The 16,072-nt window shown below is 44.9% G+C and overlaps 1 protein-coding gene across 3 annotated transcripts; it reads right to left on the bottom strand.

Annotated features, from left to right (window-relative positions):
* Positions 1–2,875: 2,875 nt before the first annotated feature.
* On the bottom strand, positions 2,876–11,323 carry Pura (purine rich element binding protein A). Of its 3 annotated transcripts, none has more exons than XM_029471829.2 (2): positions 11,222–11,323; positions 2,876–4,812 (listed from the first exon to the last, which is right to left on the bottom strand). In XM_029471829.2, the coding sequence occupies exon 2, from the start codon at positions 4,680–4,682 to the stop codon at positions 3,717–3,719; it is 966 nt and encodes a 321-aa protein (XP_029327689.1). In that variant the 5' UTR covers positions 4,683–4,812; positions 11,222–11,323; the 3' UTR covers positions 2,876–3,716. The 3 variants fall into 3 exon arrangements, with proteins under 3 accessions (XP_029327689.1, XP_021006658.1, XP_021006657.1); XM_021150999.3 differs by lacking the exon at positions 11,222–11,323 and adding an exon at positions 10,319–10,793; XM_021150998.3 differs by lacking the exon at positions 11,222–11,323 and adding an exon at positions 5,348–5,477.
* Between the last annotated feature and the right edge of the window lie 4,749 nt (positions 11,324–16,072).

The raw sequence follows: 16,072 nt of genomic DNA, 5'->3' as shown, positions 1-16,072 counted from the left end.
AGAAAGTGAGACTTTCAAGGTCTTTTAAATTTTCCATTGGTTTTGGTTTCTACTTTCCATGGCTTTTGAGAAGCTGGAAAACCGTTTGTCTTTCCTGACTACTTTGTCTTTTTTTCCCCTCATTTGGCAAATATTCATCTACCTCCAACATGTGTCTAGTAGAGGAAAAGCCAACATGGCTTTCCTATAAACTTCCTTTGTTGTCAAAGGCATGTATGATTTCTACAGTTCTGGTTAGTTAACTTTAGCTCCCTCTGTGGCTGGATGACTGCTGCTTCTAACATCAGCATGATAAATACGAGGCACAAATAAAAGGTAGCTTTAAAATAAGATTTGGTAATTTAAAAGGGGGGAAAAGCCACAAATACCATCATCACTACCACCACTACAACCAATAAACACACATACACACACCACACACTCTCTCTCTCTCACTCACTCACTCACTCACTCACTCACTCTCCAAATCTGGTGGCTGATCTCTGAATCAAATTACTTGACAGTGTCTCTCATTTTAAAAAACATCAATATTTCAATGCATTTCAAGTTTTCTTTTTTACTTAGGCATATAACATAGTTTAACCAAGCTCTTGGACCTTAATTGTAAGACAAAGCAGATCAATAAAAATAAGGCATACTTGTCATGAATTAAGTTCTGTTTGCTTGTTTTTGGCACATTTGATCATACTGTCTTCAATGAGTAACACATATGGTCAAATATACCCCCCCCCCTTTTTTTCAGCACAAACTGGGGCTACCCACTAGTAAAATAAAAACAAGAAGAGACTCTTAACATAATACACTGAAATATAGAACCTTGGTAAAGTACCGAGCACCTGGGAGGGGAAATGTAGGGGGAAGGATGAAACAGGAGAAGGGCAAGGGGAGGTTAGGAGGTCAATGGGAGAGAAAGTGAGATGCTTTAAACAAAAAGAGCATCTTTACAGTCACTCAGTCTTCTCTATGACCACTTTTTAAGTCTTAAAGATCTGCATGTGGATTTCTTTTTAAACCCACTGACCATAAATCAGACAATGGATTCAAAGTCCTAGTAAGATTGTGTTTAACTGTTAATAGTGTAAAGACAACTGCACAATACATGTGCTTCTTGATCCGGTAGGATTCCAAGCAGAATCTGAAGTCTACAGGTAAGAAAGGTTTTACTTTAGGTAAACTGACCCTAAAGAAAACCTTACGAAAGAACTTGCATCTCAAAGAAAGGACACTTTGCCTAAGTTTGCTGTGTTTTTGTTGACTTGCACTACTGACTGCTGGCTACTACAAAACACTGATCTAGGAGTACTCCAACAACTCGTAGCACAAGGCTTAACTTTAAGAAGCTATAGTAAACAAGAGACAAAATCAAAGCAATTCTCTTTCCTAATTAGAAACAGCACAGAGAATGCAATCTTTTTCCATATCACAGTTAAAGTACAGTGAACAAAACAGCTCAACAAACCTTAAGACAAAAAGTGCAGGTTATTAATGTTTACATGCAGTTGATAAGCATTCCAAATGTCACATTATGCACTGTAAAAGCTCAACTTTACTATATGAAAATAATAAAAAATGCACCTTGGGGGGAGGGGAAAGCAATTTAATAATTTCCAGTGATTTTGTAAGTAAAGAAACTCCTATTTTACGGTCACCTCATATTTAACATTGTATGAATATGAAAAGCAAACAATGGGAAAATGCACAGTACAATGAAAATAGCTTGCTATTCAACACATACAGTAGATCTCAAAAACAAAGACAACACACTCAACCAGAAAGCTTAAAACTATCAAATCAAAACCTAAAGAGCCAGCAGGAAAAAAAAAAAAAAATCCTTCAAAAAAGACAACTGTTCTGCCTTCCTAGGCCGATGCTCTCCAACTGGGAGAGGTGCTGACACCTTCCCAGTCCTACAGGTGGTTTCTTCTACATACAGCAGGTAGAGCTAGATGGCTGGCTTTGCCAAGAAACAATTGCATGTCCAGAACTCTCTCTGTCAGACAAGATCCAAGATCCTCTTTTTTTCTTTTTTCTTTTTTTACCAAAATACTTTCTACAGAATTCCAAACCAAAATGTACTGTATTTAAGGCATCTTTTTTATAACATTTTCTCTTCACTCAAAGATGATAGTCATGCAGCAGTTTAATGATAAAAAATATATTAATATTTTACTATACAGCAGCAAGAAGTTAGTTGTCAATTAAAAGCACATAAACATCTTTAAATGAAAACCTGTAAAAGACTATCGTTACAAACAATTTCAGTGGAGGACACCGGCTTGGTAAAGTGCTCTCCTAAGCTTGCGTTTTCATACCCTACACTGTGAATATGAGTGATAATAGAACATACTTTTGACAGAAGGCGTGTACACTTGGGAACACAAATACACTTAGCATATAATGTAGCCAGTAATAACTAGCACCACAGCTACATGGAAATCCTTTACATACACCAACTTGGCTTTCACTTTTGAAATGAAACTCAGAATCCATGGCTCAGTAGGATAACTATAATGGTGTTGCTTTGCTTTTAAACAGGTCTACATAAGTTAATAGCACTGGCAAAAATCAAAGGATAGCTTCAGACCTCTCACAAGTTTAGGAGACAGTGCTAGTGACCACAAATAGACTCACTACCTGATATCCAAGTACAGGTTCACTGGAAATTGCTGCACGTTAGTTAGGTTTTTAAAATCTTTCTACACATAATAAAAAATATATATTATGAACAATACAAGTACATCTCATATACACAATAATAACAAAACACCTACTCAGTCAAAGCAAACAGATGCAGAAAAATATTATGGGAAATTTCCTTTTTCTTTCTCTTTTTTCTTTTACTATTTGAATAACTTTGGTTCCAACCATAAAAATCACAACTTAGCAAATTTCATTTAAATGCCTTTTTTAATAATTTCTTCATGTTCACAGAAGTTTCACTGACCATTTTATATGTTTAAGGTCCAGATGCAATGCATATTGTATAAAAGAGAGCACTTATTGTTTACCTTGCATGAATTAAACCTACGTACCTTGAACTCTACAAACTTCTGCATAACATTTAGACAAAGCTCAGACACACAGCATGCCTAGCCCTCATATATATACACATCTCTAATCACAGGTATATAGGATGTCAAATATACTATAATAACCTCCATGTAAGGTTTGAAATTTGGTAACAAAATGAGAAAAACTAAAAATATTATTTTACGTGTTCTAAAATATCTCTTTTTTTTGTGCTAAAGTCAAATGTTAGCTCAACATGAAAAGGACTTTTTATATAATTCAGCAATATTATAATCTTGACCATTTTGCAAACACTTTTAATAATAATAGCTTAAACGTGTACAAAAGTTCTTGGTTAATTAGGGAAATAAACACTCAGTTCTTTATATTTTTTAATCAAGTAGGAAACACAGTTCATATAATGTTATTACTTTTTGTATATTTTTTTTGTTTTTTGTTTTAGCAGCTGCTTACTGTTTTATATGGTGGATAAAGTGGACAACATCCAGCGATGGGTGGCAAGTCAAGAAGAGAAACTGTCAGTTGGTGGAGGTTCTGTGGGTGGTGCTCCCTTGGAGTTTTTTTTTTTTTTAACTTTTTATTTTCTCTCTTTACAGTATATTTTCTCTGTGTGTGGCTGTGTGTGTGTGTGTGTACACGTATGTGTATGCGTGTGTGTGTGTGTGTGTGTGTTTCATTCAGTTTGATCAATCTTCTTCCCCTTCTTCCTCGCCCTGCAGTAGCAGGGTGGCAGCGGTGGTCTCCTCTTGCTGCTGCTGTTGCTGCTGGTGGAGCTGCTCACAGGCGGCCCGCTTCTCCCTCTGCTTCTCTTGAATCTTCTTCATCTCCTCGGAGTACTTGCAGAAGGTGTGTCCGAACTTGGCCCACACCTTGTAGGGCACGGTGATGGAGTTGCGGTAGGTGGGCTTCACCTCACTCACTCGCATAAACACGCCGTACTTGTTGGAACCCACGTCGAAGAAGAAGCGCTTGTTGTCCACAGTCAAGGAGGTGCCCTCGGGCAGCTCGGCCGGCTCCTCCTCCACTCCATAGTCGTCGATGAGCTTGGCCAGAGCGTCACGGAACTCGATGAGCCCCTGTGCGGGCAGCGCAATGGTCTGGCCCTGCGTGGAGCCCAGGCCGGGCCCCCGGTTGACTGTCTGGCGGATGCGCAGGAAGCGGCCGCGCTGGTTCTCCTTGAGATCCATGTAGTACTTGCGGTTTTCGCGCACCAGGAACTCGCTCTTGAGCGCCCGGCGTGGCTCGTCCTGTGCCTGGGCCAGGTCGGGCGGCTGGCTGGGGCCCAGCTGCGCGTAGTGCTCGATGAAGTCGCCCAGGTAGTCGCGGAACTCCACGGCCACAGACATGGAGAGGGTGAGGCGGCTCTTGTTGCCACCAGCGCCCACCTCTGCGATCTTCAGGAAACGGCCCTTAGCGTTCTGCTTCACGTCCAGGTAGAAACGCTTGTTCTGGATGTCCACCCGCTTGGAGGCCAGCTCCTGCGTCTCGTGCTGCAGCCCCCCCGGGGCCCCGCCGCCGCCGCCACTGCCGCCGCCGCCCCCGCCGCCACCACCGCCCCCGCCGGAGCCTGAGCCCGAGCCCGGGTGCCCTAGGGAGCCGCCCGAGCCCAGCGCCGCACCACCCTGCTCGCTGCCGCTGTCTCGGTCCGCCATGATGCTGCGCTCCGCCGCCGCCTGCCGCTCCGCCCGCCGCCTCAGTCGCCTCAGCCGCCGCTGCTTTCCCTCCCCGGCTCCGCCTGCTGCCGCCGCAACCCCCACAGCCAGTCAGCCACTCTCGCGAGATCTGCGGGAGAGACGAGACAGACGAGACCCGGTAACAGGGCACTGACTCCCCAGTACAGTAGCGGGGCGCCCTACTGTACGCGCCCACCCGCCCGCCGGCACGTGACTGCGCCCCTTCCCCAGGCCAGCCACCCTGCCCGCCTGCCCGCCAGGCGGCGCCCACCCGCCGGCCCTCGCCCTACACCCCTCTCTGGAGGGGGGGGAGCGGGAGCGCCGCGTCGCAGTTCTGGTGCCACCGCAGCCTCTGCCACCGCCGTAACTACCCGTTGGCCAGACCCTCAGCAGCCTCGACTTGAGAAGTCGGGGGACGGGGGGGGGGGGGTTAGGGGGGAGGATATGCCGTATTGAGCACAGAGATCAGGCCTGGCTCTGCTTTCCAATGACCCCAAAGAGAGGATGTGGGGGAGGGGCCTTCGCAGCACAGCAGAGTAGGGTGCAGAGGGGACACCGAGTCACGGCCTCCCTTTTCCCTGTGGGCCTGACCCACACCCAAACACAGACAGTGTCACCCACCCCCCAGCAGAGCTGTCTCCTACCGCAGAGCCGAAGAGGCAGGCGAAGCAAAAGAGGTGCTGCGGTGGTAAGCCCTTAGCCGCAGAGGGGGCTGCTGGGGATGAGGACCGAGCGCCAGCAGCAGTGGCGCGGAGCAGCAGACACCTAGCCCGTCCCTCCCCTCTCCCTCCCCTCGCTCCCGCCGCTCCCCCTCCCCGCGCACGGCAGCGGCTCTGGCCTCAGATGATCCCGCTCCCCCTCCCCCCAACCGCAGCCCCGCACAGTCGGGCGGGCGCACTCACCAGAGGGGGGAGCTGGGCAGAGGACAGTAGCCGCACCAGGGCCGGGGTGCCCGCAGTGCCTATTCCCGTAGGCTATGCCCTTACTCTCAAACAATAATAAAAAAGAAACCTACATTCACCCAAAAACCTGCGACCAGCCCCCTCTGGGACCACGACTGCCTAGTAGCCCCCCCTTCTGAGATTTGGGAAGGGGGGCACGCCGCTTAGGGCTCAGCCCAGCCTGGGTTGTCAGCCAGCTCTGCAGATGAACCAGGCCCTGCTGAGCATTCAGACCCCGGCCCACTCTTCTTTAGAAGGACCCAGAATGGAAGAGAAAACCCAATCAGGCTTTCGTAAATTCATGAACTAAAAATGTCAGGAATTTCCTGGGAAACGCAGTTCCTTACTCGATTCATTAAACCAGGTTCACTTACCCCTTTACTCTTCACCCAGAAAATTAGCAAGTATCAATGAGAAACCCCCACCCCCAGTAAAATATTAGATCTCTTGCATTTTGTGCAGACAGGTTGATAACCATTAATTAACCTACCAGTCTTTGGATGGCGATTAGCTAAAGGGGATCTTCTATAGCCATAGAAAGGGGCCCAAGAATAAAGATGGGGATCAAAAACAAAAATATTCTTCTTAAACTATGATCCACAATCTAGGACTTATTTTCCACCACCCAGACAGTGAATGCTCATACCCCCTTCACTGCAGTGTGCAGCCCTGAGAGCTGTGACAAAGCTAAGGCCTGTTTCCAGAGGACCCTTGCTAATGACCCCGAAATCCATATCACTGGAGAGGATACAGATCATGCCGCCTCCCCCCTGGCTTTTCCACACAGACTGCTGCCTCCACCCTAGTAATGTCCCTATACATCTGTGGGTTCCACTCCTGCTGAACTTCTCCCTTCCTTCTACAATACGGAGAAGCCTTCCCCATTTAGCTGCAGAAACCAGTAACTAGATGGCTGCCCAAATGGGGAAAAATTCAAGTAAGAACAGTCTAGGGGCAGATACCTTTCCGGAAAGTCCTGAGGTGGCAAAGCCCCTTAATGTAGCTTTTCACCTTTGGGGCAAACCTGCCTGCTGGTATTCATATCTTCTGCACCTCCGTTTCCTCCCATCCTGTCCCCAGCAAGAGCTTCATTTTACTTTCCATTAGCCCCATTCACTACTTCCCATTAAAGAGGAAGAAACGGAGAAGAACCCTGGCCACCAAAGAGCAAACCGGAGGAATTCTGTGAGCCAGCCTGAGAAACATGCACCTGCAAATAGTGATATCTGAAGGAGCTCAGAGGGAGGAAGCTCACTCTGAAACAGAATCCTTTGCTTTGGGCCTCACAAAGAATTTCTCCTTAATTTAGAAGCAATCTCTAGAACCACATAGGGCCTTTTCAGTGCTGAGTTTTCTGCACTCTCTACGCCCAAGTCTGTTGGGTTAAGGGAAGCGGGAACTTTTAGAAGATTTCCTAAAACAGAAACAAATTCCTGAAGACAACAGAGGTGGGCAGGCTCCCTACATGCATCCTCTGACAGTCAGGACCCTGGATAGACCCCGGCAATTCCAGTAACTTAAATGCTGAGTGACAGGGTATCTGCACAGAATAGATCGGTATTATGCTCCTACACGTCCTACACGTAAACCTGAGGAAAGATTTGGTTAAGTCCCGCTCTAGAGCGGAGGCTGCTCTTCTGCAAGAGTTTACAATGAACCAAACCCTGCCCCCTAAAGAGAGCTCAAGACAAAAAGGCCAATGAGATTTTGATGAGGCTACCCGCAGCCAGTCCCTACATTCTTCAGGCTTGGGGCTCCAAATTGCCTTCCCGGACTAAAACTTCGCTGTTTAAATTTCTTGCTGTTCCAAACATTTATTTCCAGGGGTTCTGAAGCAGTTTGAATTTGGGAGTGCCCTGGTTTTCTGGGGAAAAGGGGGCTTATCACCAGGAATTGACTTCTTCCCCGTAGCAGAGGCAACTGATGATGTTTCTAGATAAAATACAAGTTTAAATATCATTTGCAGACTTAAAATGGAGATTTTAAGTGAAAACCAGCAAACAACTGAGGCTTTATATCTAAAAAGTAAACTAGACTGGAAGAGTCTCCCTCTAATAATTCAACAATAAATTAGGTAGTACATTTTTACTACTTCACCAAGAGCGTCAATTTCAACATAAACCCTTAAGTGTGGGATTTTTCTCAGACTAAAAGGTAAATGCGGCTTTCCTTAGGTTACAGGTATGACGTTAGTCTTCAAAGACAGCCAGGAAGGAATGAATAGTAACTTATAGGAAAGTCTAAAGATGTTTAGAACTTTAAGTAGAATTTAAAAGTTTTATCTGCATCCTGGCTTTGAAGATCTATCAGAAAATTGTGGACTTAAAGAGACTTTTAGCGATTTGCTTACTACCTAAATATACTAACTTGATAAATGAAAAAAACTGTTCTGGTATTTAGCTCTTTGAATCTATTGCTTCAATACACATAGCTGTAAGACTAATTTTACAATTTCACTACAATGTAGGGAAAACTAAAAAGAAACGAAATATAATAAGGAGCAAAATATCCACATTAATGAAAAATATCATCAAAAAGAAACATTCCCCTTTGCTCAGATTTTGCTTACATTTACCTAGTAAAGATTTCTAGGGCAGTTGAGCCTTTTTATTAACACTATACACTCACATTCTTCTTTAAAGAGAACCAATATTAAAAAAAAGATTAATCACTACATATTCAACAAACTTATCAACAATCTTTTTTTTTTTTCTCACAAGGACACATTCTAAGATAGACCAAGAAGGAAAATAAAACCTCAATTTCCCCCTGCTTAAACAACAGGTGATTCTGAAATAATGTAATTCATCTTTTAAAGAAAAAAAAAAACCACATAGTTAATAAAACAAACTTGAGGAGAGGCTATTTACTTCTGGATAGTAAACTCTTGATTGTATAGTTCCCAACAGAAGCAACATGTTAGTACTTACAAAGCACAAATTTCATCCCCACCCCACATCCTTTAAAGAGAGCACTGGAACTTAATTCAAGTGCTCATTGAGTAAAAGTAGACAATTATCTCCAAGACTTAAATCATTAAAAAACCACGAAAATGTTAGACTGCAAATATTCAAAGCAGAGGAATTCCCCACTTGTATGGCTAAGAGGACATTTTCAAATAACCCGAACATTAGCAGTAGCATCTCACAGAACTAGCATTTCATAAATCCTTTAAAGGAACTTTCAATAGCCTCCCTATTCTTGACAATTAGCTTTCTTTGACACTAAAGATATAGAACTAAATATTTAAATTCAGAAAAGAACTATTTAGTGATCTATAATCTTCCCATTTCCCAAATGTTTTCATTTTAAACATTTGAGGAAGAGTTAAATTCAGCACACATTCTAAAGTCCATAAAAAAAAAAAATCAGAGAATCCGACATTTTATGTACCCCAAAGGTCCAAATAAAAACATTTGAATCAAATGTCAAAAGCTCTCTTTTCGTCTGATACTTAAATGGTTTTACTAGTACTATACTCAAAGAACTGAAATCAGCAACTTTTTCCATACTCTAGTTAACACTCCGATTTTCAAAGCCACAATTCCCTTAAGTCTTTTGGGCGGGGGAGGGGGGCGGGGGGAGGACGGGGAAAGGGGGTCTTACAGTAAATAAAAATTTTCCTTTTTCCTCTTAAAATCTACCAAAAGACGCCAAAACAAATCCAGCCTATTGTAAATCTCCCTTCCAAGGGCATGGGACGGAAACATAGACACCGCTGTTAAAAGATCCCTTAAAGCTCCTAGCTGGACAAACACGTAAGAGGCCCTGATCAGAACGAAACAGAGCCTCCAAGAGTCCCTTTAGAGACAGGAAAAGAAGGTGGGGTTTTTTTCGGGAGAGGGGGGATGAAGGCCGACAGCTCCTTTACACCTTGCTGGTCTATCTCGGGCCTCTACCAAAGTTCAAGCTTATGGTAGATTTGTTTGTACGGTCCCTTCTCTTACACCACGAACCGTCTCTGGTCTTACTGTCGACCTCGGAGAAGACCCTCTAGCTTCACATCCTTTCCTTTTGACCCCCACCTCTGACAAAAATGGAGGTGGCTTCTGAGCACACAGACCTGGAGCTCCGGCTATTGCTCGGGCCACCCATCCTTAGGCCTGGCTACATCTGCGATGTCAGCTCCGATTTGTTTGTTTTGTCTTTTTTTTTTTTCAAACAACGCACCCTGGGCGTGTGTATGTAATTTGGGGGAGGGGGCGGCGGAGCAGGAGATTGGGTTGGTAGTGGAATCTAAATTATAGATCCCTCCTTCCTCTCCCCACCTTCAAGGATTGCTGTACTGGAGTGTCGGCCACGTCTAGAGCACTGTCCCAGGCCTTGGGGCCACGGTGGTCTGGGGAAATGGGGGATAAAGGATGGTTTAAAAAAAATCCGCATCATTGATGGTCACCACTGCCTGCGGAGGGAGAATTGTTTTGTTTTCTTTTTAATTAATTAATTAATTAATTTAGGGAGAAATGTTATGATGTTCCTTCTCGGAAGTGGGAGGGGGTTCATTCGTTCGTCTCCGCCAGGCCTGGGTGGGGAGGGGGGGCGTTGCTGCACTGCCTGGGTCTGCAATGGCACTCTAATTATTCCCGGGGCTGAGAGGACAACAGTTGCAGGGTGGCAAGGTGGGCGGCACCTCGAGTGTGGCAGTGACAGCAAGCAAGGTCGCGAGGGGCTTACCGGGGCGGGCGGGCTGGCGGGCGCTGTCCTGCCGCAGGTGAGGGAGGGCGCAGGCTGGAGGGAGGCCGGCGCGCGCGAGGCGGGCGCGAGGAGGAGAAGGGAGGGAGGGAGGGAGGGGGGAGGCGCGCGCACACCTGTTCTGGACGGCGCGCGAGCCGAACGGCGCCTCGCTCGGGCTCTGCGGGCTGAGCCGCGAGGAGGGCGGGCTGCGGGCGGGGGCGGGGGCGGGCCGCGCGCGAGGGGAGGGGAGGAGGCGGAGGCGGCGGCCGCGCGGCGGGCTCGGGGCCTCGTTCGCTCTGGCTTTCGCTCCCGCGGGCCGGCCGGGCTGACACCCCGCTCCTCCCGCTCACTCACAGCCCCCGTCAGCTCTCTCTCTCCCTCTCTCTCCTCCTGCCCTAGCGGGATCCGCTCGCCGCCGCCGCCGCCACGGCGAGTCGTGGCAGCCAGACGTCGGCGCGTAACCCGGCGCTCCGTGCGTGACTCCCGGCGACGTCAGCGCGCGCCCCGCGCTGCCCACCCCCTCCGTGGCTCGCGCTCGCGGCTCCGTGGCGGCCGCGGTAGCGGAGCGCGCTCCTCGTTGCTGCCTCACACGCGGGAACGCGCCCTCGCTGCCGTTTGGCGCGTCAACACCGCAGCCCAGGCCCCGGGGCGCGTCCGAGGACTGGGCCCCGGTGGCCCTCTCTCCCCACCCCGCTCCCGGGTCGCCCCTAGGGGGCTCATCCCTTGCCGCCGTTCGCGAGGCCCAGGCTGGGCTGCGGCCCGGGTGGGAGCATGAAGGGCCTGCGCCAGCTCTGCGTTAAGGGCCTCCGCGTCACTGCGGCTGCCGCTGCCACCTCGTCACACGCCCCCTCCCTCCGCCTGGCTCAGTGGCAGCGAGCCTTTCATCTCCCGGGAGGGTCTCACCTTGGCCTTGAGACGCTCGCCGAGGGGGGATTGAGGGGAGAAATTAGCATAAAGCAGAGAGGCTAGATGAGCAGGCTTTTGCTCCAGGAACCATTGACAGGAAGTGCGGGGTTTCTGCCCAGCCTCCCACGCAGTGTAGGTGAAGCTGGGCCCCTTTGAGGGAATGTGACTAAGGACAAAAACCCTGATAAATATTATTTATGCGTCCTTGGGCAGAGAGAGGGAAGAAAAAGGGACGAATTAATTTTTACAAATGGCTATGCAAGGGTGAAGGCTAGGACTGTACGATGTCCTTTGAGAGTGTTTGTGAAATCTTACTAACTTTAACATTTTTGGTGCACAGTTACTGTCATGCATGCTGTAACATCTCAGTGGACACTACACTGAATTAACATAGATAAACTAGTGACCTGCAGAATAAGTAACTGCTTTCACCTTTATTTAAATAGATTTCCAAGAGAAGTCACCCTATTTAGGCAAATAAAGAGGAGAATAGAAAAGCAATTCAAAGGAATGACCCAGCTCTCTTCAAACCATCACAAACATTTTCTCACCCCCTAAGGGTTAAATAAACTCTTTGTTGCCTTTTTTAAGTATGGGAATTCAGCTGTTTGCAAATGTCCTAACTGACCAGATTTTAAAGTAATTTTGAACATACATGAAAAGATGCCCTGTTCTTTGACAGTAGAACTTTAAATTTCAGTACTCTTCAAGAATTCATCTAGTGAAACCTGTGAGAAAAGAATACAGGATACATATCATTTTATAGATAAGAACTTTTAAGTTGGAAAAGTTAGTTGCTCAGAATTTTAAAGACTGTTTCACCCGTGAAGGAGAAAGTTTTAAGTCATTCTGTCCACTATCTTCCACTGTTGTCCTCAAACTATCTTTCGATGACCTTTTTATATATTGTAGATAGTGGTTAATGGCTGAAAGACATCAAAGGGAACTCTTAAAAGGTTTGAATTTGAGATTTGTGCCAACAGAAAATGATAGTAATACATTATAAAACAATTGAAATCACGTACTTAAAAAAACAAAATGTTTACTAATCTCTCCTTAGAGGTCAGAAAATGAGTTGGGCTGAGGTGGTGGCTTTTTCACCTCATCTTTAGGTGGCAGCACTACTATACACATGTCTGTAGAACTATTGTCTCTGTGCCTGACATCCTGGAGTGTTTTGTTCTAAATGTTTCCATTGTGGAAATTAGAAGCTGGTGAAAATATGAAATAGGAGCTAAGAATTAAGAGCTCTTGGGGAGGTATGAGAGAAGGCTGTCAGAAACTAATAAAGTGCATGGAAACTAAACTAAACTGAAGGAAAAGCCTAGAAAAAAATTTTTTATAGTATGAAAAGCAAGTAGTGTTTTTGACTGTGGCTTTTTAATAGAAAACAAGCTGCAGTTTCACAGCAATTCATATTTATCAAGTATAGTTTAAAATCACTATAAGTGTAGATGTTGGTTTTCTAACTGCATTTTTCCTCTCAGTAAAGTCAGGCTTGGCTAAACTGGAACTCACTATGTAGACAAGGCTAACCTTGAATTCAAAGGTCCTCCTGTCTCCTTGAGTGCTGGGAGGTACTAAACACTATATCTGGCTTCTAGCTGTAATTTTAACATTTAAGTACATTTTCTTTTCAGCTATCCACTGTCAGACTTGTGAAGATCCCCTAACTGTACTTTATTGTTGACCCTTGTTGAAGAAACTTCCTGGCTGCTTTTCTGTCTTTCTATATCATTCATGTACAAAGTAAACATCCATCACTCAAACTTGGAGATGTAAGAAGACTGAAGTAGCTATGAAGTGGTAGTGACTTAGAAGTAATTCTATATCTTAACTGCTCTCACATTTTTTTGTTTATTTTTTGTGATAGAATCTCATGTAGCCGAGACTGGTCTCAAACCCACTACCCCCCACCCCCATCCCCCAACCAACATGTTTTGAAGATAATAAATTGTGATGTGTAGAAAATTGTTTGGATCAAGTATCTCTACGTTGAAATTTGTCATAATTTTGTTTATGTATAGTAGTTCTCTCATTACCCCCTACCAAAGCAATCCAATAAAATTGAATTTATGTCCATTTCAAAATAGCCTGCATTCTATTTGCTGTGTAAACACCAAGGTATATAGAAGCATAACAACTAAGAGTTGGAAATCCAATTCTTTCTGGAGAGAGGATAACGTGTTAACAGAGTCCTTTCTGATGATCACTTCCATCTTTCTCAAGTGAAACTTGGAGGAGGAGTCTTAAGTGAATTAGTAATTCTCAAACTCAGCGGTATTATGTTAAGATCTGCAAGCACTCCAGTGCCAGCAAACCATGCAGCCTGGGGCTTTTGTTCCAAACTTCTGCCAACACTATCTTGGCAGTAGAATGTTCTGTTGAACAAACTTTGCACGTGTTTAGGGTGTGAAGTGGTTCCTCGAGCTTTTATCTAGTTTCATTGCAGTCTAGAGACTTGAAGACATGGGTCAGAAGCATGAGACAGAGTTCACATGCATCCTGAAAGAAACCAAGCAAGCAATTTTGAATTTTCACTTACACAATGAACAGCTTTTTTGTTGTTGGTGGTGGTATGAGAGTTACTGAATGGTACTTTTTAGTTTACTTCTTAAATATTAACATGATATTGAACAGATCTCATCAGCAGATGAGTTCCTCCCTGTGAAGTGTTGGATAATAACTCATCCTCCTACCTATTACAAGTCTTGATCCCAGCATTCAGAAGCAGAGACAGGTGGATCTCTATGAGTTCATGGCAATCCTGGTCTAGCAAGATCCAGGTTAGCTAATGCTACTGATGAATGAGTCTTTGTCTCAAAAAAACCGAACAAACAAAACAAAACAAAACAAGAAAACAGTAACTGTTACCTTTAATTCTCTACTATGTAGCCTTTGGGTTTTTTTTTTTTGGGGGGGGGCGAGTTCGAGACAGGATTTCTCTGTATAGTCCTGGCTGTCCTGGAACTCACTCTGTAAACCAGGTTGGCCTTGAACTCCGAAATCCGCCTGCCTCTGCCTCCCGAGTGCTGGGATTAAAGGCGTGGGATACCACACCCGGCTTAGTATGTAGCCTTTGATAGCTAAAAGTATCATACCTAGATTCAGCAAAGTTTTTGTTGTTGTTGTTGTTGTTTTGTTTGTTTTTTAACGTGAATGTGTCTTGAGTGTATGTATGTGCACTACATACATACAGGAGTCTGAGGAGGTCAGAAGCAGCAACAGATACCTTGTAACTGGCATTACAGGTGGTTGTGAGCCACCATATTAGTGTTGATCCACTGCAAGAGCAATAAGTGCGCTTAACCACTGAGATCACTCCAGCCCCAGGAGTTTTTATTTTTTCGTCTTGAAAAAATAATAAAAATACCCAGGCATGGTGGTGCATGTCTTTAATCCCACATTGGGAGGCAGAGGTAAGTGGATCTCTGAATTCGAGGCCACCCTGGTCTGCATATTTAATTTTGGGGCAGTCAGGGTTGCATAGTGAGACCTTGCCTAAAAAAAGAAGAAAGTAGAAATAATGAAAATAGATAGACTGTATGCTTCCAAGAAGAGAGACCCCTTAACAAATTAACACATGCATTTGTGCCACCTTGCACTAAGCAATGATTCCAGCCTGGGAGGAAGTAGGATTTGCTACAAGTAACAAGATGCTAAAATAATACAATTGCCTCGCTTTAAAAAAAGGATTACTGGGCTGGAGAGATGGCTCAGTGGTTAAGAGCACTGACTGCTATTCCGAAGGTACTGAGTTCAAATCCCAGCAACCACATGGTGGCTCACACCCATCCAAAATGAGATCTGATGCCCTCTTCTGGGGTGTTCTGAAGACAGCTACAGTGTACTTACACATAATAAATAATTAAATTTAAAAAAATAAAAGAGGATTATTATTTTATGTATGTCAGTATACTGTTACTCTCTTCAGACACTAGATCCCATTACAGATGGTTGCAAGCTACCATGTGGTTGCTGAGAATTGAACTCAGGACCTCTGGAAGAGCAGTGAGCCATCTCCCTAGCCCCCCAATTGTCTAATTTTTAATCAATAGAACTGCAATTTCTAGGCTACAAGTAGAGTAATTTGAAAGTGTTGGGTATCCTAGATACTTTTCCCAAAGGTTTAAACTTTGTTTTTGTTTTTTGAGACAGGGTTTCTCTGTGTAACAGCCCTAGCTGTCCTAGAACTCTCTTTGTAGACCAGGTAGGCCTCAAACACACAGAGATCTGCCTGCCTCTGCCTCCTGAGTGCTGGAATTAAAGGCGAAGTTATAATATATATGTGTGTGTATGTGTGTGTGTGTGTGCACCTATGGTACATTTGGATGCTAGAGAACAACTTGTGGGAACTGGCTCTCTCTGTCTTCTTTGTGAGTCCTAGGGATTAAAAACAAGTTGTCAGGCTTGGGGCAGTAAATGTCTTTACCCGCTGAGCCATCTCAGTAACACCAAGTAGATGTAATTTCTCATTTATAACTTTTCCTTTCCTTCTCTTTTAAATTGAATTAAATTTTGTTTTGGAGGGTTTTGTTGTTGATTTGTTTGTTTGTTGAGACATGTTCTTGCCATAGACCTGGCTGGCCTCCAACTCAAACCACCTGCCTCTGCTTCACCAATACAGTCAAAGGTATGTGTTATGTACACCCTGAAAATAGTTTTAAAAATAGACAAACAAAAGCATTCATATATTAAGACACTATATAGATGAGATGAGATACCAGGCCTTTCCAAAGTTGTGAATCTGTATATTGAAAGTTGCTGGCATTTTTCAGTGACTTCCAAATGTCTCTGCTGCTTCCTTCCTTTAGGACATCAGTATATTGTCACTATACTGCCTGGATC

Source organism: Mus caroli, unplaced genomic scaffold (genome assembly GCF_978045245.1).
Source record: "Mus caroli unplaced genomic scaffold, Mus_caroli_1 scaffold_19, whole genome shotgun sequence".
In the NCBI taxonomy this organism is placed as follows: Eukaryota; Metazoa; Chordata; class Mammalia; order Rodentia; family Muridae; genus Mus; species Mus caroli.
Note: the sequence above shows the minus strand (reverse complement) of the source record. Positions and strands in the feature narration are given on the sequence as shown.